Source organism: Haliaeetus albicilla, chromosome Z, assembly GCF_947461875.1.
Source record: "Haliaeetus albicilla chromosome Z, bHalAlb1.1, whole genome shotgun sequence".
In the NCBI taxonomy this organism is placed as follows: Eukaryota; Metazoa; Chordata; class Aves; order Accipitriformes; family Accipitridae; genus Haliaeetus; species Haliaeetus albicilla.
The window spans coordinates 11119932-11146655 of NC_091516.1; the positions used below are offsets into that span (position 1 = coordinate 11119932).

At 38.9% G+C, this 26724-nt stretch overlaps 1 protein-coding gene across 4 annotated transcripts in view; it reads left to right on the forward strand.

Moving 5' to 3' along the window:
• The first annotated feature begins 1352 nt into the window (after positions 1–1352).
• The window catches only part of SREK1 (splicing regulatory glutamic acid and lysine rich protein 1), a 42383-nt gene continuing 17011 nt past the window's right edge, over positions 1353–26724 (forward strand). Inside the window, exons 1-8 of one of the 4 annotated variants that reach the window (XM_009920050.2) lie at positions 13042–13175; positions 15898–18857; positions 20510–20633; positions 20924–21039; positions 22423–22587; positions 23611–23789; positions 24367–24497; positions 25983–26097. In XM_009920050.2, the coding sequence (XP_009918352.2) occupies positions 20977–21039; positions 22423–22587; positions 23611–23789; positions 24367–24497; positions 25983–26097 (653 nt within the window). In that variant the 5' untranslated portion in view covers positions 13042–13175; positions 15898–18857; positions 20510–20633; positions 20924–20976. Of the gene's footprint in view, positions 1657–13041; positions 13176–15897; positions 20634–20923; positions 21040–22422; positions 22588–23610; positions 23790–24366; positions 24498–25982; positions 26098–26724 lie in introns of those variants that run through there. The other 3 variants (XM_069776123.1, XM_069776124.1, XM_069776125.1) reach the window with 3 other exon arrangements.

Sequence of the window (26724 nt, forward strand, 5' to 3'; positions counted from 1 at the left end):
GTTTGATTTTGCACAATATGTAACAAAAGATCTTGAATTCTCCAGTTAATCTTCTCTAAACTTAGGCTAATTAAAAGTTACCAGGATGGCTGAAAGAAAGGATTTAACTCTGATCTTAAATCGTGTACTTCTGGAATATGGATTCCATTTAGAAAAAGAATATGAGCACACCAATTACCATTTTGAAATAAGTACTACCTGAAACATATGCATAGGCATTTTTAAATAAAATAAATCTCTGACAATTGCTTGGAATTACTTAAAATTCTATAGCACATTAAGCGTCAGTAAAGGAAGCACTACCCAGGCTTATCTATGGAGATTCTGTACCAAGTGACCTACTTGCCCAGGGACGTATCACAAATTTGCAATCTTTTTCAGCCCAGAGAGCTTCAAAAATACTTCGGTCCTTTCTCAGTTCAGGTTTGGGGTACAGAAAGTCTTAAACCCTAAAATACTCATGTCTGAAGCCTTAAATCTCTCAGTGGCAAGATGCACAGTTCTTTATCACCTAAAAAAGACTGGTTAGACCCTTAGTAGCGACCACCCACCCGCACAGCGCTCTGGCTCATTCTCTCCAGTCAATCTAATTTTCAGAGACAACTTGGAACTGCAACCCCAGCTAAAACCAATTTAATTGGGATAGATCCCCAGTCAAGTTGTAACAAAACCGCTCAGAACTTACTCCACCGCAACCCCTTCCTGCTTACACGTCGTTAGGGTGTTTTCAAGGGTTTATTCCCTGGGGTAATTAAACCGCCTCCCGTTGAACTCGGCTACCCAAAGGGCACTGAGGTGGGAGATCTCTCTCTTCCTCCGTTTCTCAACCCGCCGGCAGAGCGCCCGGTGCGTTTCACGCCCCAGCAACTAAGGGACCCAAACCTGCCCTGTTACAGGCGGGGTTTGGGACCCAGACTCCCCGCTACCCCGGGCGTCAGCCGGGAACCCTCCCGCTTCGCTGACGGGGAAGGAGCGCCGTTGCCCCCCCGCCGCTCGCGCCGTCCGTCGCGCGGGGATGGGCCGGGGGCCGCTCACAGCCGCGGGGTGCGGGTGGCCTGCGCGCGAACGGAGGGAGGGAGGGAGGGAGGGCGGGGGAGCGGGACACGCGGCCGCGCGCGCGGCCCCGCGCCCCTTTCGAGGCGGGGCCGAGGCCCGGCGCTGGGCCCGCCCCCGGCCCGCCCGGCTCTTCGGGAAGCGAGGGGCGAGGGTCTTCTCCTCGCGGCCCAGCTGGGAGGGCGGCCGCCGGAGGCCGGCCTGCGCGGGGCGGGGGCGCGCTCGCGCTCGCTCGCTCGCTCGCTCCCCCGCGAGCCCCGGCCGGCAAGGGCCGAACAGCCGCCCGCCCAGAAACTCCTCCAGGGAGCAGTCGAGTCCGTCGCTAGAGCGGCCGCGCGCTAGGACGCTCTGGCAGGCGCCGCGCGCTCCTCTCCGTCGTCGGGCCCGCCTCTCCCGCTGCGTGCGGCACCGCTGCGAGTGCAGCGGTCGTGCAGGCTCCGCCATGATGAACAGCGGAGGGATCGGGGTGCCGCTGGGCTTCCCCTTGGGCCCCACGTCCGTCATCCAGGTCACGAACCTCTCCTCGGCAGTGACCAGTGAGCAGATGCGGACTCTCTTCGGCTTCCTGGGAGATATCGAGGAGCTGCGCCTCTATCCCCCGGAGTAAGTGGGGCCTGCGCCCGCCTCCCGAGGGATAGAGACTTGGGAGGAGGAAGAGGCCTAGAAGGGCCGGGAGGGTGGAGGGGAGGGAAGAGGCAGAGGGCCCCGCCCGCCATCTTGAGTGCGGGCAGCAGAGCCTCGCGCACGGGGGTCACGTGGTCGCACCCCTTTGTATGGCAGGAGCGGTCGGGGAGAGGCGCTTCGCCCGGTCTTAAGATGGCGGCCCCGGCCCGGAGGAGGGGAGCAGCCGCGGCGTCTCCGGAGCGGCGGGGTTTGTGTTTTCGTGGAGGCGGCCAGGGCTGCGGCCGCCCGCTGGGGGTGCCGGCACTGAGTCGCAGCCAAAGGCCCGGGGAAAAGCGTGTTCGCAGGCTGCCCCGCAGCGCTCCCCCGGCGCAGGTCGCTTCCCCACCCCTTCCCCCGAAAACCCCCTTTCTGTGGCCCACCTTTCTCTTCGCTCGGATTGAGCGGAGGGGGGTCGGGCGATAGAGCCGCAGGCCCGGCCCCCGCCCGGCTCGCTGCCAGGCCGTGCTGCCCGGGCGCTGCATGCCGGCGGGACCAACTCTTTTTTTTTTTTTTTCCCCCCCCCTATTGGAAAGGCTCTCGGCTCTTTCCTCTCTCAGTTTTCTGAGAAAGGGCCGCTCTAACAGAAGCCAAAATAGCTGTTCACAGAGGGACGGAACCTGCCCTGCCTTGTGCTCAGAAATGCCCCTGATAAGACGCGTGCAGTAAATGAAAGTCAATAACGGACATAGATTGTTTCTCTAAATTGTAGCTGTTCTCATGATGTCGGTTGCATGCGAGGGATGCACTCAGATGGGAAACACTGAGGTTCACAAAATAACAGTATTGTTCCTCCCAGGCAGGGGACGAAAAGAAATACATATTTATTAACGCATCTGTTGTAGTAGGAAGTGAATGACAGACATGTCCTCTCAAACCACGTATCTTTTTTTCCTTACAAAAATTAAATAGGAATAGCATAAACAGGAGGGAGTCATTCATGTCTGGATGCTTCAATTTTAATGCAAAGACGTTCAGGCAAATAAAATTTCGATTTTTAAAACTGAATAGCAAAAAAGTTGGTATTTACCCATTTTTATATGTTACTGTGTTACATCTGGGTAGGTTTGAATAAGGACCACTTAGAAAAATTAAATATGATTTCATATGTATATAAAGTGTATGTAATAGGCATCCATTCATGTACAGATATGCTTAAAACAGCCTTACTGAGTTTTAAACGCTCTTTAACAGATTGATGATGATTTTTATACAAATTTCTAGGGTTTTACTTTGAACTTGTTCAACACTTGCTTCTTAATACACTTGAGTTTTCTCCCGACTGCATATATTTTTTGTTATAGCTGTTGCTCTTATTTTTCACTGTTATATGACAGATTTTAAGGCAAATAGATACTTTCTTGACATTCATATGCAAGTAATGTTTGTGCCTATGTATAAAATTTTGCCAGTGTGTATATACGCATAAAATACTAAAATCCAGTACCATGGTAGGGTTTGACTAGGGAATGTGAAGGTTATAATGCTGTAAACATCAGTTTTACATGATTTTGTTTCCAGAGATAGGATGCGGGATTGTGATTACTTATTTTACTCTTGGTTTTGTTTACAGTTTTTATGCATAACTTTTAGAAATACAGATTTCCTGAGTAATAGTTATGGGCATTTGACCTGACTTTCAAACTATTACCTTGGAAAAAAATTAAGTATTTACTCTAATGCCCTTCTTGTGAAATGAAAAAGGATGTGCCTCCTACTGACTCTCTCTGATAAATTAAGAAAACGTTGTTTCACTGATGAGTGCATGGGAAGCAAAGGTGCCCCAAGCAAAAAGATGTTGTAATAGATGGTTGCAATTTGTTAAAATTTTTTTCTGGTACTGTTTTTTTCCTTAAGTATTTAACGATTTAAGGCTTAGATTTTTTAAGATCAATTCTTTCTTTTTAGAAAGTTTCTTTTTTGATTGAATTTTTACATTAGAATCAACATGAGACAAAAATCATGTCATCTCAGTCTTGGCTTTAAAACCAGCTCTGTAAGAAATCCAAACTTCCAATGTATTCTAGAGCATGAATTTTTTTACCTTCATGGAACAGGGGAAGCTCACTTCTTAGTCTGTTTTCTAGATGAAAAACTTAATTCAGTAAGTCGAATTAGTGAACTACAGGTCTCATGGATGTTGAATACCGAATGACAAATATTAATATGCTCTTTTTAATTTATTTCATGCTGAGGGATAAGAGAAAGGTGACATAGTAGCTTTCAGTCATCTGAAAGTGTTTGTGCTAGCTAAGTTAAGTAAAAGCTTTCACTGAGATTGGAACCCCATTTCCTAGCCTTTCTACAGAAATACATAGTTAAAGAAATAAAGCCAACAATTCTTGTTTCAAGAATAATCTGTGGTATAATATTAAAAGAGTATTATCCTAACTTTTTTAATAGATTAAGCAATGAGTTGAAATAAAGTTACATGTTGCATTGTGTAGAATTGGAACCTGTTTTCTCTCTGTCCTGGTTTCAGCTGGGATAGAGTTAATTGTCTTCCTAGTAGCTGGTATAGTGCTATGGTTTTGAGTTAGGTATGAGAAGAATGTTGCTAACACACCAGGTGTTTTCAGTTGTTGCTAAGTAATGTTTAAAGTCAAGGATTTTTCAACTTCTCATGCCCAGCCAGCAAGAAGGCTGGAGGGGCACAAGAAGTTGGGAGGGGACACAGCCAGGGCAGCTGAGCCAAACTACCCAAAGGGGTATTCCATACCATGGGACGTCATGTCTAGTATATCAGCTGAGGGAGTGGGGGTGGGGGGATCGCCGCTCGGGGACTAACTGGGCATTGGTCGCAATTGCATTGTGCATCACTTTTATATTCCAATCCTTTCATTATTATTGTTGTCATTTTATTAGTGTTATCATTATCATTATTAGTTTCTTCCTTTCTGTCCTATTAAACCTTTCTTACTTCAGCTCACAAGTTTTACTTTTTTCCCATTCTCTCCCCATCCGACTGGGTGGGGGGAAGTGAGTGAGTGGCTGCATGGTGCTTAGTTGCTGGCTGGGGTTAAACCAGGAAGCTCTCTAATTCTGTATTGCAAATATTCAGCTTATACACAAAATATTTTTACTTAGTCAAGCATGAGTTTGCAGAGCAGAGTGAAATCGTGTTCTCTTCTGTATGCATCATTTAAGGTATATTAAAAAAAGGGCATTCATGTTAAGGAATTTACTGTAATATTTGTAATCCCATTGCCTTTGCTGGGCATGTTTATTTCTAATGGATGTGAACTCCCAGTTCTGTTGGTAATGCACATCAATAAACAGAATATATAGACAGATGTATGTATATGTACATGCATACACACACTTTATAAAGCTCCCTTTTCTCTATGATCTTTCCAACTGAAAGTACAAATTATCCCTCACCTCTTCCAAGTCAGCCCTGTCAGCCTTCTACTTTCTCCCTTAATCTCTGTCCCGATCCAATGTCGGGGAAGGTTTTGATATGATTCCAAGAGCGAGATTAAGACACAAATGAGGTCAAATGCCGTATACCCAAAAGAGCTTTTATTATCAAAAGTATAAAATAGTAGCGATAGGATAGAATGGAAGAAAAGGCAGAAATAAAGCAAGCAGTCAGGATAGAGTTGCAAGGATAGTCACCACCGTGGATCCAGCAGCGACCCTTTGGTCCTCAGTCTTCAATTCTTTGGTGGTGGGTGCACACCACAGCTTGTCTACACGATTTTTTAATAGGGCATATTTTGATAAGGTATGCACAGGCGTATTGTTCATGCAGTGTGTGAACAGTGCATGAACGTTTCATCTGTCACGCGACCTTCGTGTGATCAACACCAGAAACCAGTATCTTACCTCAAAGACTACAGTTTCTGTGAGAATGGTAGCCTCCATGTTCTTGCATACTTGTTGGCTTGCCTGTTTCCTCTCCTGGATGCCTCAGTGGCCTAGTAATCCTCCTTATGGACAGAGGAGTGTCCTGCTTAGGCAGGCTATCCCAGAAACAAAAGGCTCGAGATAAGCAGTTCACAGTTCTTGAGATGAACGGCTTGAGATGACAGTCCAGTCTCTCACGCCTAACAATCTTTGAGACAAACAGCTCAAGGTAACAATTCAGTCTCTCACAATCTCCTGAAGTCTAATCCATAAAATCTGATTGTATTAAATACTCAATTTTTTTTTTAAATAACAAAGCTACTTTTTTAATTGAAAGGAAATAGAATATCTCTAGTTGGCAGGGACCCATAAGGATCGTTGAGTTCAACTCCCTGCTTCTCGCAGGACTACCTAAAACTAAAGTATATGACTAGGAGCATTGTCCAGATGCTCCTTGAACTCGATGACAGGCTTGGTGCTGTGATCACTTCCCTGGGGAGGCTGTCCCAGTGACCAACCACCCTCTCCGTGAAGAACCGTTTCCTAAAGTCCCATCTGAACTTCCCCTGACGCTGCTTCATTCCACCTCCTTGTGTTCTATCGCTCGTCACCAGAGAGAGGAGATCAGCACCTCTCCGCTGCCTCCCTTGAGGAAAGCCGTAGGCTGCAGTGGGGTCACCCCTCAGCCTTCTCTTCTCCAAGATGAACAAGACAAGTGACCTCAGCTACTCCTCCCAAGTCTTGCCCTTGAGATTTTTCACCATCTTGGTCACCCTCCTCTAGACACGGTCTTAACAGTTTGATGTCCTCCTTATACTGAGGCACCCAAAACTGCACACAGTACTCGAGGTGGGGCCACACCCGTGCAGTGTAGAGTGGGACAGTCACCTCCGTCGACCAGCTAGCTGTGGTGTGCTTGATGCACCCCAGGACATGGTTGGTCCTTTTGGCTGCCGGGGCATACTGCTGACTCATGTTCAACTTGCCATCAACCCAAACCCCCACATCTCTTTCTGCAGGGCTGCTCTCCAGCCTCTCATCCCCCAGTTTGTACATATAACCAGGATTATCCCACCCCAGGTAGAGAATCTGGTGCTTGCTGTTGTCAAATTTCACACGGCTGGTGATTGCCCAACTCTCTAGTCTGTCCACATCTCTCTGTAAGGCCTGTCTACCCTTGAGGGAGTCCACAGCTCCTCCTAGTTTAGTATCATCCGCAAACTTACTTAATGTACATTCGATGCCTGCGTCTGGCTCTTCAGCACCCATGGCTGAATCCCATGGGACCCCATAGATTTACGCGCATCCCGGTGGAGCAGCAAATCTTGGAACAGGTCTCATTCTGGTATTCATGCATTAACTTGGTCAAGGACATGGACCATTTTGGAGCATTGCTCTTGACAATTTAATTTTTTTTTAAAATATTTTTTCCAATTCTTGGAAGATGCAGCTTTGCATGTTAGCTTTGGATTTTTTTTTCCTAATTCTTTGATACTTTGATGTGTCAGAGAAATCCCAAAGGACTGTGGGAGTGGTGAATTCGATCAGGTGATCATTTCCACCTTATATCAAATTCCTTTGATAGCACTGTTCCGCTCTAATTCATTGTGCAACATCCTGCCACTGACTTAACGAAAAAAGATTTTTGACTTACTAGGGAGCGAGGATGATGTCTCTGGCACCTATAGGTTTTATGCCTCAGTGATTGTAGAGCAAAGTACAGGGCTATGGTTGTCTGAACTAATATTATTAGAAGAGTTCCTTTTTACCCATTTTCTACATTTTTCCTGTCATTAACATGTACCTTGGTTTTATAGGATGCAGCAGAGAACTTCCTTAAAAAACTAAAAGGCAATCTCAATTGCTGAATATAATTGCTTCCAGATTATATTAAATAGAAGCCTGTTAATGTTAGAGTAGTTTACTTAAAGTTCTTCTGAGCTTGCAGAATATGGAGAGGAAGAGAGAAACCACCTCAGTTTTTTCATGCATTAAATAAAATGCAGGCTCTTTCAGATGACTCTTTCAGATAACAGTATTCCCAGCAACCTTCCTGAATACAGTGACTTTTCCCAGCAATTAATATCTTAAGACTGTGGTTTTAAAGTATCAGTTTCTGTTAGGATCCTTTATTTTTATATCTCAAATTGATTGGGAGGACTTTTTTCTTACGAATGTTGAGTTAAATCATGCTATGCTTTTTGGTAGTTTGTCACTTCATGTTTTATCTTCATTAATAAAAGCCCTTCAGTTTCTTCAGTCACTGCTGATCAGACATCCCTTTAAGAAGGATGAATTTTATACCTGCCATGTTCCTGAAAGGCTGGTTCTCTGTGGGGAAGTTTCTGTCTTGTATATTAGAGGCTTTCATACCTTATGCAGATGGCAGTAAATGCTACTTCATTATTACTGTTATGTTCCTACGTGAGCTGCCTATGTGAGGCCTATGTGAGCTGCGAGTAGTCCACCTTAAGATTCAGTGCTGAGGGCATTGGAAACTCTTGGCACTGAAGACATTGTTTCCATGTGGTCATTATCCCAATTTTAGCTACTTGCCAGTGAGGCTTCATTGGCACTGGAAGCAATATTTCTTTTAATTGAAAAACCATTAATATGAATCATAGGTCAGTGGGTCAGAGATGCTTGTTACTGGTTGCTGTTGTTTGTATTTACTTATTTTCTTACAAGAAAATCTCAAATTTGATTTGATTGTGCAACTACATACTGTTCTGCTCTCTGGAATGCTTTCCATCACAACTTTAATATTAAAAATGAAAGGACCTGTTTGTGGACCTTGAATAACATCAGTAAACAAGTGTAATTTATGCGGAGGTGGGAAAAGGGTTGGGTTCTTTTTAATTCACTCATTTCACTCTTAATGTGTATTTGATTATCACATCTTAGAGACCAGCAGAGTTTGTCTTTTATCATGCTGCATCTGTCTGCTGTATTGGTTTAACCTTGTTGGTCACTAGCGTCAAAAATTTGCACAAGAAACTTAGACTTCATGAGACTTTTTTAACCCTTTCCTTGTAAGACTTGTCTCTTAAAGACTGCCACAGGTGGCTTTCAGTGCTGAAAGACCCCTTTTATTCCACTTCATTACCAAGCCTTTTGGTCATCTCTTATTCTCTGTCCCATAAACAGAGCTTTAACCTTGAGAAGAAGAATATTCAGAGACCTTTTGAGAATTAGGTGGGAGTTTTTTCAACCAACTTTATATGAAGGATGCTCAGAAATGAAAGTAAGGGATGATTGTAAAATCCTTTCAGAAAACATGATTTCTGTGTTGTTTGGCTTCTTAATTTACTTGTACGTGTAGTACTTTCCCTTTTGCTTATATCTTGTGGAAAGCAGGATGACTGAATTGCAGGTCTCTAATTTTACCTAATGAGTTCTGGTTTCTTCCTGAATCTAAAGACCTAAATATTGTAAAGAAAAGTTATAGGTGTATATGAAGATGACTTGGAAAATCATGGTTAGATAGGATGAAAAAGTCAACAAGAACAGAAAATAATATAACAACCACAGCCCATGTAAGAGAATTAGTTTATGTACTAAGAGTTGTTACTACACAAGGGCCTCCATGTGGATTTGCCACTTCTGTGTAGAAGACAGTGGCTTTAGTGGGGCTTTGCTGTCAGCTACAGTGGTATTTTGTCACAAAGTCTGAGGAAAAACTCCTGAAGTTTCGAATACCTGGGTATGGTCCTGATTTGGTTAGAGATCTGAATTCCCATATTGGGAGTGGAGAATTGCTGTCACTGTTTAACAAGAGCTCCTCAGTTTGCCATTTGCAAAACTTGCAGTGCTTACTGAGATTTCTTAAGTGGGAGTACACAGAGGCCATTAGCGAGGTAGGAAGGAGGCTTCCTGCAAGCCTGCACATGCAGAAGGTCTCTGAGAAACCACGCTTGTGTGATGATGCCAACGTTTGAGTGTACAAGAGCATGAGAGAGTATACTGTGTTCCCTGCTCTGTCGAGTATTCCCTGAAACTTGTCTCTTTGATGTGTGTTGCTTTTAACAGCCTGAAGTTACTTACATTTAAATTTGCAAAATGCGTTTTTCAAGAAGGTATTGGTACCTTTCTGTTGGCTGTTCAAAGAGACTTTTGAGAGAAGATGTAGTATGGCTTCTTTTTCTCACAGTTCTGAACAAGACTGAGACCAGGTTTTATAGATCACTTTCCGTTTGCAGTACAGTTGAAATCTAAAGCTGGTTTGCAGGCTGTGACAGGTCTTTTGCCTTGGGTATATACTCCAGTATGCCAACCACTCATACAGCTTAGAGTTGTTTTTCGTCTTACTAGGAGATCAGTGATGTCTGTAATCAGATTCTTAGTCCCAGTCATGCTTTTGTGTTACGCTTGTTGCCCAGTTGAAGTCTGTGTTTCAGAGAAGCCTTCAAAATTACATTTGTAGTGGTAAGCCTTCAAATATGGCTGTAAGAGGATTTTTGAACAGTTAAATATTGAAAAGCTTCATTGAGCAACTACTGGATTTTTGTAGAATGAATTGTTTGAAAGCAGGGAGGCACAAACTGTGTCCATTAGGTGTCAAAAGCCCCACTGGGTAATACTGTTGCTTCTGGATGGTTTGGAGTGGTCTTGGAGGCTAGAACACACAAGTGTTTCTTAGACATTGTTAACATCCTGCAGTGACTGCAGTATAGATGAGGCCTTTGAGATAAAAACACACAGAGCCTTATATAAATGCAATCTGCACAATTATTCCATAACATCTTATTTTGATAAGTTATAACTTCTGTTGTTTCCTCCACCACCACCACCCTGAGAAAATCTGCACCCTTAGAGGAGTGTTAATATTTCGTAGCCTTTAATTTGATTTTTCACTGTAGCTTTCTGAATGTGTCATTTTTATGAAATATTTTTGGTTGGTTGTTATTCTGTTGGGAGATGGATGTTACTGTCTCCCTATAAGGGAAGACAAAAATGGCAGAAATGTCTGAATACTCTTTAGATATTTACTTCCTTTTTGAGTTTTCTTGCTTTCCTAAAGAAACTGGATTATAGTAACCTTGAATCAGAGACGTGGGAGTAGCTTTTTTGCATCAGTGCTTTGTAACCCTAGGAAGAAGACTATGACTCTATCTCAATTCTGCCTCAGAAAAGGTTAGCAGAAAAAAATGGGATAAAAGGAATTGAAACAGACTTCTTTAGGAGGCCCACTTTGTAGAAGGAGAGGACTCAATCACTGTGAAACGTTTTAGAATTTTAAATCTTTTGGATCTTGATCATCTCCCGTGATGTAGATGCAGCATAGATATGTTTTCAGCAGAGGTGGTCTCCTTATAGAGAATTTCTCCTCTGTAACGTTCAGAAAATACTTTATACCAAGAGCCTCATTTGCAGCAGTGTTCTGATATTAATATTTTTTAACATACTTTCCACATAGCTTTTGTGATTGAAATCCAGGAAATACAGGGGGGAGAATATTGTAAAAATACATTTGTCAGAGCTGGCTCTATAGGTGTTGAAATTTGTAAGAATTATTTATGGGGCCTGGAATTGCCTAGACCAGAATTATGTTCTTGAGTTAGCAATGAAAACAAAAAAGGAAAAAAACCAGGAGATATTAGAAGTCTTCAGTGGTCCAGACCACAGAATCTTCAGTGAAGGCTTCAGCCATTTGGGTTGTAACACTGGCAAGTGTATTTAAAAACAAACCAACCCCAAACAACAACAACAAAATAACCAAAACACCCTGTCCTCCCACCAACCCCCCCAGACCACCTTCTACCTTCCCCTCCCAACAAACCAAACCAGACCAACCAAAAAAACCCCGTGGCCATACCAAACAAACAAACAAACAAAAAAATCCTTGCAGTGAGCAAAGTCTGGCTCTTCAGAATATGTCAGATTAAAAGTTGTATGCAAACATTTCTGCTGAGTAATGAGAAAGTCATAGCTCTCTGTCACCTCTGATGTTGGAAACTGTTCTGAACCAAGACCTTACAGAAGGGTCGGAAGCCATTCTATATAATTATTTCCTTCCTGAATGTGGAAACTTGGAACTGTAAAAACAGTGGCCACTACAAGCAAAACAAATGGGCAGAAGAAACGTAGTCATCTTGCAATATTTTTCTAAATTGTGTAAGGTTGACTTTCATATTTATGTCTCTCCCACTCCCTGTTTATTTTTCCCTCCTCAGTATATCTGTTTACACAGAATTTTCCATCATAAGTGTTTCTGAATGCCATTTTGAAGTTGGATGGCTCTCTAGATATTCTACCTAGATGTTGCCTTTCTGGTAACCAGAAACATACCAGTCTGCCTGCATCAGACTAAGTTCTTTGTTCATTTGTGCAAATAATATGATGAAACAATGTGTCTAAAACTTCTGAGCTTGTATTTAAATACTGAAGTCTAATTAATTCCATACAACTACTTTGGGAGTACCTGCTTGGAATTTGAGGGCCTACAAGATGAGTTGGGCTAAACTTGAACTGCTTCTGGCACTTCCAGAAAGTTGACAAGTGTTTCTGTTTCAGTTGAGGTAGGGTCAGGATGAAACGGTTTATGCAGCATATTTTCCATGAATTACTGCTTTGCTAGAAGACAGATGGTCTTTTCAAATGGAAATTGCTGATGTTCCAGCAATATCCTATTGCATTCTCTCTTTGAAGATTTCACCTGTACTTCCTTCATATGAAGAAGCAAGCTGCTTGTATAAAGGTTGCAAACCTTGACTGGGGAATACATTTATTAAAGCAAACTTCTTTGGTTTTGATTAAGATTACAAAGTTTACATCTTGTGCTTTCTGACATCTCTTTTGGTATACTTTCTAATGGAAAAGCAAATTACAAATTTTCTTCCTTCTAGCCGAATAGTGAATTCCTCCTACCTCCTCCAGCGTTATCCCATACTACACTATGCCAAACTAAGGCAGATGATAAAAAGGATTTTTGTTACATTACTGAACTAAGACCTAACATTTGAAAAAACTCTCGAGAACTCCTTTTGTCTTTATAAGAATTAATGAAACTGCTTTCATGAAGACCTAAGAAAGAGTATCGGTTATTATGGGCTAGTATCCGAAGTATCCACTGAAAAATGACTGGGCTTGTTGTTTGACTTTCCTAAACGAGGATTAATTGGAGGACCCCCCCCCCCCCAAAATTATTTACTTGACGAATACGTCCAGTAAATATGCTACTTGAAATAGTAATTTGGAATGTATTGGTCAGTGTTGTTTACTAAGATTATAAAATAAAAATAGCCTTGTTAATTTGGGATTTTTGCTTCTTTAAGTTTCTATTTAAAAGGAGGAGGTGCTATGCTATGCCTTTTTCAGTGACATAGTAAGTAGGCAACTTAGTAAATTTCTATAGGCTCACCTTTTGGCTAACTTTTCCAGGAAGTCTAAACCCAATTTTTTTATTAAGGAGTAATAGTTAAAAATATGTGCATACAATTATTTAATGTGACTAATCGTTTTTTTCCTTTTATCTTGCAGCAATGCACCTCTTGCTTTTTCCTCCAAAGTATGTTATATTAAGTTTCGTGAAGCATCGAGTGTTGGTGTGGCCCAGCATCTAACTAACACGGTTTTTATTGACAGAGCTTTGATAGTTGTGCCCTGCGCAGAAGGTTGGTATTTTAGACATTCTTCTGTAATGTTGGTCTTTGTCATGTCTGCTAATTGTTTTAAGCTTTCCATGTAAGGAGGTGGTGCTCTGTTGTTATTTTATTTTATTTTATTTTATTGCTTTTTAAAAAAAATATGTTTGAAACAAAATTGAAAATTGAATGAAGAAACCCAATTATATAGATTTAATTGAAATTCAGCAGCAAAGACAGTTGATTCAAATTATGATAATTCAGTTTTCCATAGTAACTACATATTTTGAGGGAAAACAAGGTAAAATAATTCCCTTCAGTATGGTTTCTGTTGGCAAGCTTATTCTCACACAGAGTTCTCACTGAAGTCAATGGAGCACTGAAAAGATTAGACAATTTCCTGGCACTAATAACACTGCAGTTTGGATCGTATTGTATCACCTTTGGTGTGGTGGGTTTGTTGGGTTTTGGAGGTTTGGTTATTGGTTTTTGTTTTTTTAAGATACTGATTATTTTTCCTTTTTTTTTTGACTGAATCCCAGTTTTGTCTTGTAGATGTGTGATATGTGCATTTGGCCATTTTTGATTAATCTAATCTAAAATACTTAGCATTCATGGTGATAATTACTATTTGAATATAAATGTTTACCTGCTAGTTTAATAAAAAAAATTTCAATTTTCCTCTCTTGTTACTATGGAAAGTATTACTTTGTGTGCCATAAAAAGACTTCCTTATGTATACTGGTACTTCTTTTTGGTTTTGGATACGTCTTTAAAAATGCAATGATCTGTACAGAATGCTTCCTGCTTAAAAGATTTTTAAAACTCTTAATAATATAAAATATTTGGTGAATACTAAATTTACAAGTGTTCCCTTAACTAGCTTTGAGGCCATGCTTTACAGAGGTGTTGATTACAAGGTAGTTTGTATTGTTAGTATAATATCCCAGATCTGAATACAGTTACATGAAGCAGGGCACTGCAGTAGGCATACCGCTGGAGTTAGGCAGAGCCCCATTGACTTCATTGGGATCATTGTGGAATTGAGCATCTGCCTATGTGGTTCTGGACTTTTTGCCTCTTTGGAGTGGAAACATTCCAGCTGTGGAGTGAACCTAACTTCACTTTGAACATGGTAGCTGTTTTGCCATGAACAACAATATTTAGAGCAAGTCCAGAAATACGTCCTATTAACATAACTTTTCTAACTGCAAGAGTCAGGTTTTGGTTCAAAAAATACTGTTGACTTCTTGGAGTTTGTTAGCAGTGATCCTAGAGTACCATTTTTTGGCATGTTTGCCACATCATGATCTGGATAGTATGAGATTAGTGGTGCTGTGGTAATGGTCTGGGAAGTTCCTAGCAAACTCTGACAAGTCTCCAATGTTTCTTAGACTGTGTAAGTACTTTCACTAAGGGCTATATTGGCCTACAACATGCTGCCTATTCTTGTAGTCTTCCTAATAGGGGCATATGGCACATATATTTGTCTTTTGTGAAGCCTAAGTTTTTAGATGCTTTTATGCCTTGTTTTGGGGGTTTTTGGTTTTATTTTTTGAACTTGTTCTTAAACCATGAAGAGGATATTGCTGTATCCACTTGAAGCTCTGCAAAGGCTAATGAGACCAGAGTCCCTATTGAAAAACTGCCCCTAAATAATTGACTACAAATTATTCAGGATGTTAGTTTTATGTTTCATTGAAAAGACCTTAACACTGGTTCAGTACTGACAGAGAGGGAAGATTGCCGCCTAATGAATGAAGAACACTTCCTGGTGTTTTTCTTGTGATGAGATCACTGCCTGACGTGATATGGCAACAGGCAGGTAAAGCTACATTTTCCTGTGTCTCTTGATGGTAGACAATGAATGGACGGAGAATAAAATCAAAGTTCTGACAAATCTTGTTCCAGCCCCATTTATAGCTGACTTATTAGGCATTTCTGAGAAAACGTATTACAGAGAAGCTGTCACTGTTCAAAATCATTCTGGACCACACGGAGATTTATGCATAATTAAGTGAACAAGTGATTAGGTTGTGAGGTCAAATTTTTTTATGTCAAAATGCTGTTTCCATGTAACTTTCTAACAGAATCACTAATTTTAATTTATAAAGATGTGAATTTATATAGGTTTAACTTTTTGAGGAATTTATTGTGTGGAATAAGTATGGGTTTGGAGACCACAGCACAAGATTTTTGATTGACCATGTATCATATGATGCATTGTTAATGGAGTCAGTGGAGTGTATCACAGGCTTTAAAAGTAGTGATGGCTATATTCTACTGGGAGGTAAAATTATATCCGTGGCCAACGGTGCCAGTAATAAAACGTTTCATGCGCCGAATTGAACATAGAGGAGAGGTAAAACGGAACTCTGAAAACTTGGTTTTAAAAAACAGAATAAAATCTGAAATTTGGAGTGTATTTAAACTGGTAAATCAAGGGAGTATGAGGAGGGAATCACTACACAATGAAAACAATGTTCATTCTGTGACATTTTAATAAACAATTTAACAAAAATGTAATTGTAAATGAAGTAACATTATTAAGCTGTCAAAATACCACCTTTTTATGTGTTGTATTGGTAGGTTTTTCTTTAAACGTTATACTTTGAGAACACAAAGGTTGAAAAATAAACAAAGATGCCACCCTAATCATTCTAAATTTTATGTCCACATTATCTAGTAGATGGATTTTGACTATTAATTTGGTTTTGTATGTTTTCTCTGTGTGATATTTGTGCATTATTAGATGACTAGACTGGCCAAGGCAGACCTGTTACACTTGCCTGAGTTAGGCATTGTTTGCCATGCCACTAAACCTGCCGCCAAGTGAAACCTTCATGGGGGAAATGAGATCGAAGTCTGGCCTGCTGAAGATGGACGCCCTGTCTCTGTTTTTATTTTATTTTGCTTTCTTTCCTTTGTTTCTTTTATTTTTATTTTTATTTTATTTTGTCCCTTTTTTGTTTTGTTCTGTTAAATCTCTTTCCCTTGTACTTGTGAACTGGTATTTCAGTTCTGTAAAAATGGTGTTTTGTAAAGGGTTCACAGTGTTTCATTTTGAAGTTGACCTGAAGCTGCTTATGAATGGTGGATGGTATACACAGAATTTAGAATGTGATTAATTTTTATGCTGTGAATTACAGATAAATTTGATTTGGAATATGTTTAAGCATCCAAATTCAACAGATGAGCACGTTGTGTCAGAAGACAGGAATAGTGAAAAATATATCTGTTTTAAGATACATTCTTTCATATGTTATGCTTTGTGAGTTTATCTTGGAAAAGGGCAGTTGAAACTCTTCTGGAGAAATTAACTTTACAAAGTCAAGTCATGATCTTTCTCTGCTATTTTTCTCTTCTCAGCAGAGTAGTTTTATTTTAGGTTGCATGGTCTGTTTGAAAGAAGGCTTACTATTTATGTCTAATAGAAGAAGAGTTTAAAATATTTCTGAAATTGAACTTTCATGAATATTGAATGTCATGAAATACTTGTTTGCTTCCAATGAAACCTTGCTCCAGTGAGGTCAGTGGCAGTAAGATTTCACCCTTTTTTTTTTTATAATTTTCAGAAAAAAAACTGTTTACCACTCATAAGTACAAATGCAGCCTGAAGTTTTGGTTGGAATGTGTTATGTGAGGCACATTGTCTTTTAACGCTGTTATTTGTGGGAAGATTGAATCAGTTCTCTGTGTGTGTGTGTATGTACGTGTATATTGCATTTGACATGCTCCAGTGGTAGTTATTTCAAGAAGAGGTGGTTTTTTTTTTTTTTTTAAAAAAAAAAAAAGGAAAAAAAACCCTATTGTCTTGGTTGTCTCACAATCTCAAAACCCTGGCAGTTCGTGATGGAGTGATGGAGAAGGTTCTCATCCCTAAATGATGTTCTTTCTTCTTGTGAAACGGAAGCCCTGAAACAGAAGTGGTGGACCAGGTGGTGTGTCTAGTCCTCAGGCATTGCTCTTACAGCCAGCTGCATTGGGATCAATTTGTTTCACTCTGGTAATGCACCAGGCTGTGCACTGAAGCTGGGAAGAGCTTTGCTTCGTGATCTGTTGGATTTAGCTGTGGCAGTTGAGGTAATTGCCAGGAGGTGTAATCTCTTTAATCACTGCTGCTAAATCCAGTAAGAATCATGAACTGGATCACACAGAAATTATTTTATTTGTAAGTGCACATTTTCCATGATTTAAAACAGAAGGAAAGTAACAATTCCTTTAATTATGTTTATAGAGTAGGTGCGAACTATAAGTATTTTTAAAACAAGCAAACTTATTTATTGCAGAAGCCATTTTGGGGGGAAGGATTAACGATGTAGTTTCAGTACAAAGAGCAGGAAATTAATGTCTTCTGAGCACTTGAAGGGGAGTGAAAATAGTGTGATCAGTACTTGCTTAGCGCAGATACTTTGGTTCAGCATTTAGCAAAATGGATTCTGGTATGGACTAGGTTGATTATAGCTCTTAAGCACTTCAGTGATACAAAAAGTAACAATCATAACTGATACTTAGGACAACTGTACATTTCCTAAGAAGCATAAGGTCTCTCTAGGCAATGCAGAGCTAATCCACATCTGCTTCCAGATTCCTTTGCAAAGTGAAGAATCAATCAATAAATTATCATAGAATCTGTAATTTACGAAACACAAGAGCTTCTAAGAAGTCTTTCTAAGGAGGTAGTATAGATGTGGCATATTTATTTTGTTTCCCTCATTAGAAAATAAATATCTTTACCTCATTTCCATTCAACTTTTAAATACCATGATTTTAAAAAATGAAACAGTTAAGCTAAAGTGGCTTTTTGTTGTGTCATAACCCACATATTTTGTTGTATCTTTGTGGGCTTGTATTCCTTTTGTAATTAAATTCATGGAGATAAAACTCCAAAACTTAAAGCCTGTAACTCGTGAGGTTATTTGGCCTCACGTATTAATTTGTTTTTCAAAACCATCTAAAAAATAGGAAATAAATTTGCAAGATATTTCAGGTTTTCATTTTTTTCCTCACAATGGTTTGTTTTCTATAGAATTGTTAAAACATTTGACCTGGTCTTAAAAACTGGAGAAGGATCCTTTGATAAGACAGTATCTTTGAACATACAGGCAAATTTTCAGGGATCTGTGTGTAGAGATAGACCCTTTCTCATTCTTGAATAAGATGAATAAGTCTTTGTGGCGTGGAACTGACCAACTAGATTTTGTATTTAAAATAAAACATTACATTGTTGAAGGACCAAGTATTCTGGAAATAATGCTGCTAACTTTACAATTTAGATATGCATGTTATTTATTCTTTGAACTGCTGTAACGGTGCTGCTTAACCGAAAGTGTTCAGTGGATTCCTTGAGCAACATTTGAGCAAGTGAATAATTCCAATTATTTCAGTAAGATGACCCATATACTTAAAAATTTAGGCTTGTATTTAAGTACCTTTCTGAACTTGACTCATTGTCTGTTTAGTTATGTGCCTAATTCAGTTCTGTTTAAAAGGGCTAAATGCCTAAGCATCTCTTGTCTGGTTAAGTGTATATTAAATTGAATGTATGTAAGCGCATACTTAAATTAGGCATATACTTATGTACATTACTGACCAAGGATCTAAATTAGAATGCAGACACACCACTTGAGGAGCCATTTCTGCCATTGGATTTACTTGAGCCATGTCTGTTGATCCTGTAGAAACCTGCATGAGTATCCAGTTAATTGCAAGGTACTAGCTGTTCAGGATAAGGTCTGGTTCATTAGTAATTTGAAAACACTTAAGTATTTCAGTTTTCAGAAGAACTGGTACATAATTCTATGCCTAATTTGCACACACAGCTGCTGGAACTGTATAATTAAAAGCCCGTTAGTTAGCTACATATTAGGCAGGATGTGCAGCAAAGTACCTGATACTCATGAGCAGACAGGCAAATTGGGTACACCTCAGGTACACATTGCATGCCTCACTTCAACGTGAGATCTGTAAAGAGTGCTGAACAGTGTGATGACGACTCAGATGCATGCCTGTTTTTTAAAAAGCCCTGGAAGTCATTATTGCACAGTTAATTCTTAAGTGCTAATAATTTTCCTATTTTTCTCCTTTAGATAGCAAAATCAAGTGGTTTGTTACATGTTAAGGAGCAAGGTGCCTCAAAATTTAACATAAATAAAATAAATGTAAATAGGAAGCATGAGGAAGAAAAGGGTACTGTTATTTTATCTTTTCTATTCAACCCATGCTACATATAAATTAAGTTTCATTTAGATTCATTTTGTCCTTTGGTCATGTCCAACTGTAACCTGTTTGCTGCAGATCTGTAGAACAGGTGTGCAACACTTTTCTTCCTTTTATTTTTTTAAAGTAGTATGTTTCCTGTGGGGTCTGTTGGAACTTGTATAGCTAAAACTGCACAGTGTTTTGAAACTTACCTCATATTTTGCTTTTTGATAAGAATATTTATATATACATTTTTAAATCCTGATCTTAGGAGCTTTATAGTTAAAACATACACAGTTTGAACCAAAGCAGTAAAAGCCACTGGCACAGTATTTGTGTATACCTTGACTTTTAAAACTGTGTTTCAATAAAAGCATTTACTTTATTAAGTGCATGGGGTAATACCAAAGGGCTCAGCTGGATAGCATATATACAATTATGCCAGCAGTTTTGAATAGATCATAGATACCTAGTATAATTAAAACTTCTTTCAGTAGTTTTTCAGTTTAGCGTTTAATGTTTATACCAGTTTAAATTCCTTTACATTTCAAATTTAATACTTATGTTTAATTGTAATCATAATTTTTTAACTACTAAATCTTCTGATTTTTGAAGATTTTGGGGGGTTCATTTAGCAGTCTAATTGTGACTAACATTGAATGAAACCTGTGTTTAATTCAGATTAGATATTACTTAAACCTTTAGCTTTACACGGGGAATATCATCTGATTGAAATAGTAGGAAATAGGTATTTGGGGAAAATATAGGTTGCTTAACTGATGAGTTATGATTTTCTTCAATCTCAGGAAATTTAAAGCTAATTTGTCAAAGTTTCAGATAAACTGAAGTGACCTAGAATGTGAGACAGTACAAATCTAAATTTTTTCTTCCCTCCCCTCTTCCACCTCCAACTTCACTTGTAGTATGTATTGTGTGGAGTCACAGTAGTTTAGTAGTTTTTATTTTATTTTTATTTATTTTTACATCCAAAGTAGGTAGCACCAGAGGAATTTAAAAAAAAGCACAAATTTCAGCTAACACATACTTTGGGTGTTTTTTTTTTCCTTTTTTTTCTTTTACTGATTTGGTTATTTGCCATTTCTGGGGATTAAACTTTAAAAAATGTTCTTCTTTTCTGTATCTGATGTTCTGTGTGCTATTAGTGATGCAGCCAACACGAACGGTTGTCATGTGTAAAACAACTTTCGATCACCGCGAAAACACCGCCCTGGGAAAGCGTCCATGCTTGATATCGTTTGGTTCATGAACATTAAGTTTCCAGTACAGGTGACCCATAGCTCAAAGTGTTAAATAATTGTATACATTATTCAGTTTTTAAAATAATAATCCATTAATGAGATTGCTAGTCTTTGAAGTTTTGCTCACTTTTGTTTTTCCTAGTAGAGCAGGGTAAAAGGAAAAACTTAAGTTCTTATTTGTTTCTTTGTAAGGATCTGGTAGATAGATTCATTGTTATTTATTACATTTTTAAATGCAAGGGTAATTGTAAGATCATAGAAAGAGTAACATCTGTGTAGTGTTCCAACTCTGTGTAATGCTTTCATTTGCTTCTTCAGGTAAAATCCCAGATGAAGCCAAAGCCCTTTCTCTGTTGGCGCCTGCTCCTACTATGACAAGCCTGATGCCTGGTGCAGGGTTGCTTCCTATACCTACACCAACCCCTTTGACTACAGTAAGAAAAATTCAGTTGCTGTTTGATTTCTGGTTTTCTTTATACTCAGTAGCCTTTTCTGTGTTCAGAGAACAAGAACTATCTGATCTATGGATGTTGTCCTCTTGTATGCTAGATCAGTGAGGGTTTAGCTGTGGTGCCTCTTTTGAGGGTAGATCATAAGATGTCCATGAAGTACTTTTCCTGGGTTTTTCTTTCAGATTACTATTTTGCAGAACAGTGGGTAAATACTGATTTTGGTTGTGTCCATTTTAATTGTTGTCCTTCCCTAGACCCATTAATTTGGTCCAGTGGCAGTGCTATCCACTTCCTAAAAATTTGTTAAAACATAAGAGTTACATTGACACAGTTCTTTGGACTATTAAGATGCTGCATTGGGTGCTTTTATTTGGTATCTCTACAACAGGGCTTTTGACTGTTTGCCTAGCAATGTTTTTACTACAAAAAGCATCAGAGCTAGCTGCTGCTACTTCTGCTCAGTTCCCTTTTGCCTCTGTAAGCCTTTCTTGACATCAGCAGGGTGCTGTGACCTATTCAGGGAAAATTTCAAGTTAAAATAGAGTAGTTTTCTCCTTTGTTACGTAAAAAAAAAAATTACAGGTAGCTTATTGAGAATTTCTCACACCTGTTAGAAAATTTGTTTGCTGGAAAGGCAGTTGCTTTTTGGGTGGAGAAAAAAAAATTCAAACCAGGAACTCAGCAGACCAATTTAATAGTGATTTTCAAGTGACATTTTTTATAACATTCCCCAGGAGAGATTTCAATTCGCAGTTCCAAAAATGAGAGCTGTATTGTCCTAATTCTCTAGGAAGTGACTGTGTTTGTAGGGAAGGAACTTTGACTTAATATCCTTCGCATTTCAACTGTAATTAATCTTGCCTTACATGTTGTGTTTGTCCAAAAGGTACCTTATCTGTCCCTTTGGTGGACTGATACCTATTACAGAACAAATTGGTCCTGGGCACTGCAAATTCCCTTCTTCCCTTGCTGGGCAAGGGCTCAGCAGTTCCTCCTCTACTCCTAATACTTGCTGTGGCAAAAAAATGATAATATTAGTAGTGTCTGAAGGCATCTTACTCAATTTGATTGACTGTAAGAATTAGAAGTTCAAGCCTATATGTTTTCTGATTGATACACTGCATCCCTGGCCTGACCTCTTTGATAAGATCTTAAATGATAGCCCACAGAAAATCCTCACTATAGAAGGTTATTTATGGGTAGATTTTTGTTCTTTAAAAAAAGTGCTCTGCTGGGACCTTAAAATATTGTATATTCATTAGATTTTTTTTTTACAGAAATGTACAAGGCAGGCAAATATTAACAAGTGAAGTATCTCCCACCAGTGCTTGGTTGCAAAGTGTATTCTGGTTTTGTGTTTTCTAGCTCGGTGTTTCACTTGGCACTTTGGGGGCTATACCAGCAGCAGCATTGGACCCTAACATTACAGCACTGGGAGAAATACCACAACCACCAATTATGGGGAATGTGGATCCATCCAAAATTGATGAAATCAGGAGAACAGTCTATGTTGGAAACTTGAATTCCCAGGTAGCTTTTTTTTGTGTAATGGAAATACTAAAAGAAGGTTTAGAATTGTAATTCGTGAATTCTAATGTTAAAGAGTTTTCATCAGTTGATGACAATAGGAATTGAACAAAAAATAATATCCTTTTTGGTAACTAGTGATATTTTGAATTTTGAATGCTTCTGTGCCAGTCAGATCAGACCAAACTGTGGAATTCATTCTGGCAGGATACCAGAGACATCACACTGTAGCTGAATTCAAGAAACATGCTTATGATTGTGTGTGCTGATGAAATGTCCAGCTGGGTTGTGTTAGCTTAGCAATGCCTCAGAAGTCGGGAGATCATGGTAGCTGTTCCCCACAACACTGTGCAGTTGCTTAAGTACAGTAAGATGGAATGATGTGTCCTAGTGGGGGTTGCAAAATTAGCATAAATACCTTTGAGTTTCTGTAACTGGAAAGTTAGGTCTGTCAGAAACTTGGTTTTTCAGCAGTTGATTGAATTAATTGAAAAACTATTTGCTTTTGACTGATGGCAATATAAATATTTTATTTTGGAGTTTTTTTGACTGCCAAAGTAGCTACTAGAATGTAAAAGTACTATTGATTGCGATAAAATAAAACAAACTGGAAGCTAGTAGAAAAACAGATAAAAGCTAAGTCTTGTAATATTGTTTGGATTTTTTTTTTTTTAATTGATCAATATTCATGGTCAGTAGCTTGTACACAGGTGTGTAAGGAAATTCCTCATCAGTTATTTCAAACGAGTTGCCTGAAAATTGCAAAATGGTGCAAATGCTTTTTTAACCTAGATGTAGGAGTTCAGGGCTTGTGGTTGCATTATTCTAAATTGTAGTATATTCTTTAGATTAAAGGAAGAAAAAATACCTGTCTTTCTTAAAGTGTAACATGGCAAAATTCATGTTGTCTATGTAATAATGGTGAAATATCTTTCCAAAATCTGTAGCTCTTAGATTACCTGATATATTAGATAAGTTGTTTTCATTATGTATTTTACTTCAGCTGAGCTCTTCGACTCTTTCTAGACTACAACAGCAGATCAGCTGCTTGAATTCTTTAAGCAAGTTGGAGAAGTCAAATTTGTGCGAATGGCAGGTGATGAGACACAACCAACACGATTTGCTTTTGTGGAATTTGCAGACCAAAATTCTGTACCTCGAGCTCTTGCGTTTAATGGAGTTATGTTTGGAGACAGGCCACTGAAGTAAGAAATTAATTATCCATATGACTATTGAATGAGAGATTTCTTTCTATTCTTATACATTTGTGATCTGATGTGCAAGAAACTGCTGTGATGAATATTTTTTCAATATAAGGACCTATTGTTAGCAAACTGGAACATTTTTATAAACTCCAGTTTCAAGGTTGTGCATAACTTTCTCTGAGAAGAATATGGATGCCATTGAGTAAAATATATTTGTATTTAATCTTGAGAAAGTGGAAGCTATAATAGTGACAGAATGTGCAAAGTCCTTAGAACTAATTAAGTTTTCTATATAATATGTATGTAATTAGTTGGCCTTAACATAGAGATTTGATCTGGAATAGAGAAATAGATTCCTAGACTTCTACTAGCAAATATTTTAACACAGAAATATTGTGCCACGTTTATTTACAAGTGGTAAGATTTGAAAGCAATAAAAGACATTTCAGATATTTAGAACAGATGAGTGTTAGGATGAATCTGTAGTTTTGCTGAACTTTGAAGTTTTTAGTTGTTGTTTTTCATTTTCCCTTTTCAAGTGTTTGGGAGTTAAAAGTTTTATTTTTCCTTAATTTAGAATAAATCACTCCAATAATGCAATAGTGAAGCCTCCTGAAATGACACCGCAAGCAGCTGCCAAGGAACTGGAAGAAGTGATGAAGAGAGTAAGGGAAGCCCAGTCTTTCATATCTGCTGCTATTGAGCCAGGTAGGTACATGATGTTCATTACCTAACAGACATGTTCTGTGTGTACCTTGGCACACACTTCTCAGAGCATTATCAAACACAGGAAAAGGGTACTCAAAGTGAACAATATGTGTTGGAAAAAAAAGAAAATAACCAAAATTGTGTTCATGCAACAAAGCAGGGGAATGAAGCTGACTTTTTACTTCATCTTGTCTTATTTTCAGATACATTCTCACTGAGTGTTTTCAAAAATGCAAAGTTAATACTTAATATTGGTGCTTTTAAAGTTCAAGGTACTTAAAAACTTTTAAAAGAGGATGCTTTATATTTTGTTTTGTTCTCCTCTAGCACCTATTAATGCCATAGTTTGATGATCAGAGGGAGCTAGTACGGTTCTGAAAGCAGTAATACTATGCTTTCCTTATCTGCAGCAGGTTAATTTTGTGCCTGGGCTATGCTCTTTTTCATGCTGGCTCAAGACTGTGTGCATCCTTGTAGCAAATGGGATCAGAGAATTAATCTGGGATAAAACTTAACATATTATAAAGGACTTTTCTTCCATCCAGGTTGGTTCCCTGATCCCTGTTAACACTGAGATGCCACGTCAAGGAGGAAGGTGTTGGTGGGTTGAGAGGTTAGACAGACATTTCAGTGCTGGTTTATTCTGACTTAAACTGTTTGCAAAACTGCAACATAAAAAAATTCTCAATTTGTTAAACTTGCAGTTGGGATCCTCCTTTTTCTTTTCATCAGCGACATTTTGTCATTCTTCTCACTAACAAACCCAGACCTTGTCTTACATAGGTTAGATAGTGTGGACTCTTGAGGGTTTGGGGGTTGGGGAGGTGGGTGAGTATTTTCTGTTGTTTTTTAGGGTTGGAAGAAAAACGGCTCTAACATTTCCTCAATGTTAAGCAGCAGAATAACAGTCTTTTAGAATCTGAACCAAAGTCTGGTGAGGTCACTGCTAAAGGTTTCTGTTGACTTCCTGGCCTTTGGATCTAACTTTTCACCCTGTTCTCTCCATCCCTTCCTCCTGCAAAACAATGTTTGAGGAATAAAACTTCAGTATTTGTGCAGTGGTTGAAATATCTAAAAATATGGAAAGTACTAATTATTATTTACATTTTATGCTTGTTTTCAAAATTACGCCCTCTAAATTCATTCTTCTCAGGTTATTTAAACAAAAAGTAATTATATTAAATAATAGACCAAGAGGAGAACATGTTGTGATCTTGTGCATTGTGGCAGCAACATAAATCCCATTCCTAATAGAGCTAGCTGTTTATAATTATCTGGTTTATGTGTACTGCTGCAGGATGGCTGCACTCAACGAGTATATGCAATGACTTTCTTGGATGTTTCTGAAGGATATTTGCAAAGAAGGAAGATGTGCAAAGAGTAGGCCCCTTGCACTATGTGTGGTACATTCCACTTGTGCCAGATTGTTAACTGGGATCTTTAAATGTTCTGAGCTTACACTGCAAAGTGGTTTTTTCCTCTCAGAGTCTGGAAAGAGCAGTGAAAGAAAAGGCGGTCGATCTCGTTCCCATTCTCGTTCAGAATCCAGGTCTAGCTCAAAATCCCGATCTAGAAGGAAAAGATCACACTCAAAACACAGGTAGGTATGGTTTTTATTTTGGACTAAGATCATACTGGGGTTTTTTTGACTGGTGATGGTTACTGAGATTTCTTACTGAGTTCCAAGACGAGTATCCCTGTAGAGAAGATTACTAACTTACACTGAGCAGATCAGAGTAACCAGGAATTTCGTCTCTGAACTGGTACTCTTTCCCTCTAAATGCTAAATGTTTTCAGGATTACTTTCAGTTACAACACACTAGAGGGCATGTTTTGTGCCATGTAGCATAACCATTTCTGTGGTTTCATGGTACATTTTGTGCCATGTAGCATTATATAATTTTGTGACCCTTATTTTAAAAAGAAATAATTACTTGTGTTTTGTGGATCAAACATGTAGTTTACTGTTAAGACCCTGAGCAGATAGGCTGGTTGGTTTTACTAGTAGAAAGTTCCTGATGTCCTGAACTTCTAAACATCGAGTTAACACATGCAGTATTTTTATTTACTGTACTGTAGATGTAAAGGTATGGGTTTTAAAAGCAGAAGAAAAAGGCTTTAGGGGCAGTTTTTCATTTTTCAGATTTTGTTTGGTTTGCTAAATTTGTTCGGTCCTGAAACAGGTTTTGGAATGTGGGAGGAAATAAAATTGCTAGATCACCTTTAA